The sequence below is a fragment of the Branchiostoma floridae genome, chromosome 12, assembly GCF_000003815.2.
Source record: "Branchiostoma floridae strain S238N-H82 chromosome 12, Bfl_VNyyK, whole genome shotgun sequence".
NCBI lineage: Eukaryota > Metazoa > Chordata > Leptocardii > Amphioxiformes > Branchiostomatidae > Branchiostoma > Branchiostoma floridae.
In genome coordinates this window covers 9,799,833-9,801,764 of record NC_049990.1, presented here as the reverse complement: position 1 = coordinate 9,801,764, position 1,932 = coordinate 9,799,833, and the positions used below count along the sequence as shown (strand labels likewise).

General features: G+C 47.8%; 1 protein-coding gene across 1 annotated transcript in view; it reads right to left on the bottom strand.

Annotated features, from left to right (window-relative positions):
• Window positions 1-1,520, bottom strand: part of LOC118426955 (tyrosine-protein kinase HTK16-like) — a 12,126-nt gene extending 10,606 nt beyond the window's left edge. Inside the window, exon 1 of the mRNA XM_035836586.1 lies at window positions 709-1,520. Within this exon, the coding sequence (XP_035692479.1) occupies window positions 709-1,359 (651 nt within the window). The 5' untranslated portion in view covers window positions 1,360-1,520. The remainder of the gene's footprint in view (window positions 1-708) is intronic.
• Between the last annotated feature and the right edge of the window lie 412 nt (window positions 1,521-1,932).

The window sequence follows — 1,932 nt, the reverse complement described above, 5'->3', positions numbered from 1 at the left end:
GGGGATAGAAAGAGATCTTTTAAGTTATGATGGGCGTGAGACATCATGAAAGAGTACAAAATAGAAAGCCTGATAAAAGAGACTAAAAAACCCGTCAAAAAACAGAGCATAACGTCTGCTTTGAGAGTATTAAGTCACTATTACAGTCAAGGACTAATGTTATGACACCAAATTACAACATTTTCTAATTATCTTACAATTGTCAAGGGGGTAATAGGCTGATGGTAGTATTCAAATTTGATTTATCATTTCATACACATGTATGAAGTGAGGTGGGCGGGGCAATGGGCTCAGACTATTGTCTACCAGGTAGGGGTTTAAACAGTCTTTGGAACAGCTGACCTCAATTTATTGATATGTTTCGCTGTTACATTTTACCCCTTGGTGAATAACTGTCAGCATAGAGGTAATAGTAACACAGAGGGGGGGGGGGGGGTACATATTGATAAACCTTTGGACGAGGAAGTGTTCTGCTTTTGCTTTCACAAATTTGATGGCTTTCACTAGTTACCTGTAATCTGTAAATCAGTAAACTTCTAAAGCCTACTAGTAAAGGCAATTGGAGATGATGGCAGACTTCACCCCCTTGGGACGTAAGTGGCATCTAACAGAACTGACAGAAAGTGCACAGACTGTCACACGGATATACACAAACCGACACGCCCCCAAACATTACTTCACTCCCTGGCGGGTTTGACTCTGAGTTACTAACCTGGCATTGATGTCGGGGCAAAGAGAGTGTCCCAGGATGGCCTGTACTGACATGACATCGCCCTCTGCCGCCGATAGGTGTAGGAGGGTGTCGGGCCCATAGCGCCTGGCCTCTGAGGGAGGGGGGTTCCCTTTGCACGGGTCCACTAGCTTGGTGGGCAGGCCGTGAGATCCTTTCCGGTAATGCTGTATGAACTGGTCCAGACCCTGGAAGGCGGGGCCATCGTCTATACTGAATTGTAGGTTCCCTGCGTTCTGAATCTGGAAGTGAAAAACTTGTCCCTTGTTTACAGTGGACAGGACATAGTCGCCGGGGGCGGTCACACTCTCCCTGACCAGGAACTGGCCCTCGATGAGGCCTGCTTGGTGTAAAATGTGCGAGGCTAGATCCCGGGTGATCTTGCCGTGAAACCACATCATATCACTGTCCTTCTCCAAGATCTTGTCTTGGTCTTTCTTCATAAGATCGTCCAATGTCAGCTCTCTGAGCATCTCTTTGACCGACTTGCCATTATAGGGCTTCTTGGCGTTATTTACTTCCGGGTGCGAGGTGGTTCCGTACCAGTCTTCCCGCGCGCCGTACAGATCAGGATCGGTGTTGGACTCGCTGTTCGCCGAGAAATTCTGCAGCTCTGCACGCTCACCCATAATATTTGCAGCTTCGCCCTCTCAAGAACCTATAAACATCAGCTCGTAGCCTTGGCGTTGTTATTTACAACGCAGGAAGCAGAGATCCCCACCGCAGGCTGTGTACACAGTTCCGTGTGTGGGTCTGACTCAGAGTCAGACAAATGAATTGGTCTGGGATCATGACACGTGATCTTTGGGGGGTTGCCTGATGTCCCGCAACGCAAATGTCAATCAAAGCGTAGCCTCGAGCTCCACCAGACCTTCAAATGGGGGTTCGTATGGATCGTAGAATTCGGGAAAAAAAGGAAATCGGCAAATAATTGGCCAGGTAAGTCAGCCCACGCTAAGGATAGCATCTCCCCTCCGAGGAAGAGTTGGATTCCCCCTCTGGAATCATGCGGCTAACGTTACGCGGCAATTCAAACCCCTTGGTTACGTATAATAACTCTCCTGGCAACTTGTTCTCCCTATCTCTATGATAACCTCATTGTTATTATCAATATTGTCTAGCGCCGTCAGTCAGGTAGAGACCAATCAAAGCGCAATAGACATACTGTAACGCGCTTTTAGAGGGGAAATGGTCGAGGTGGT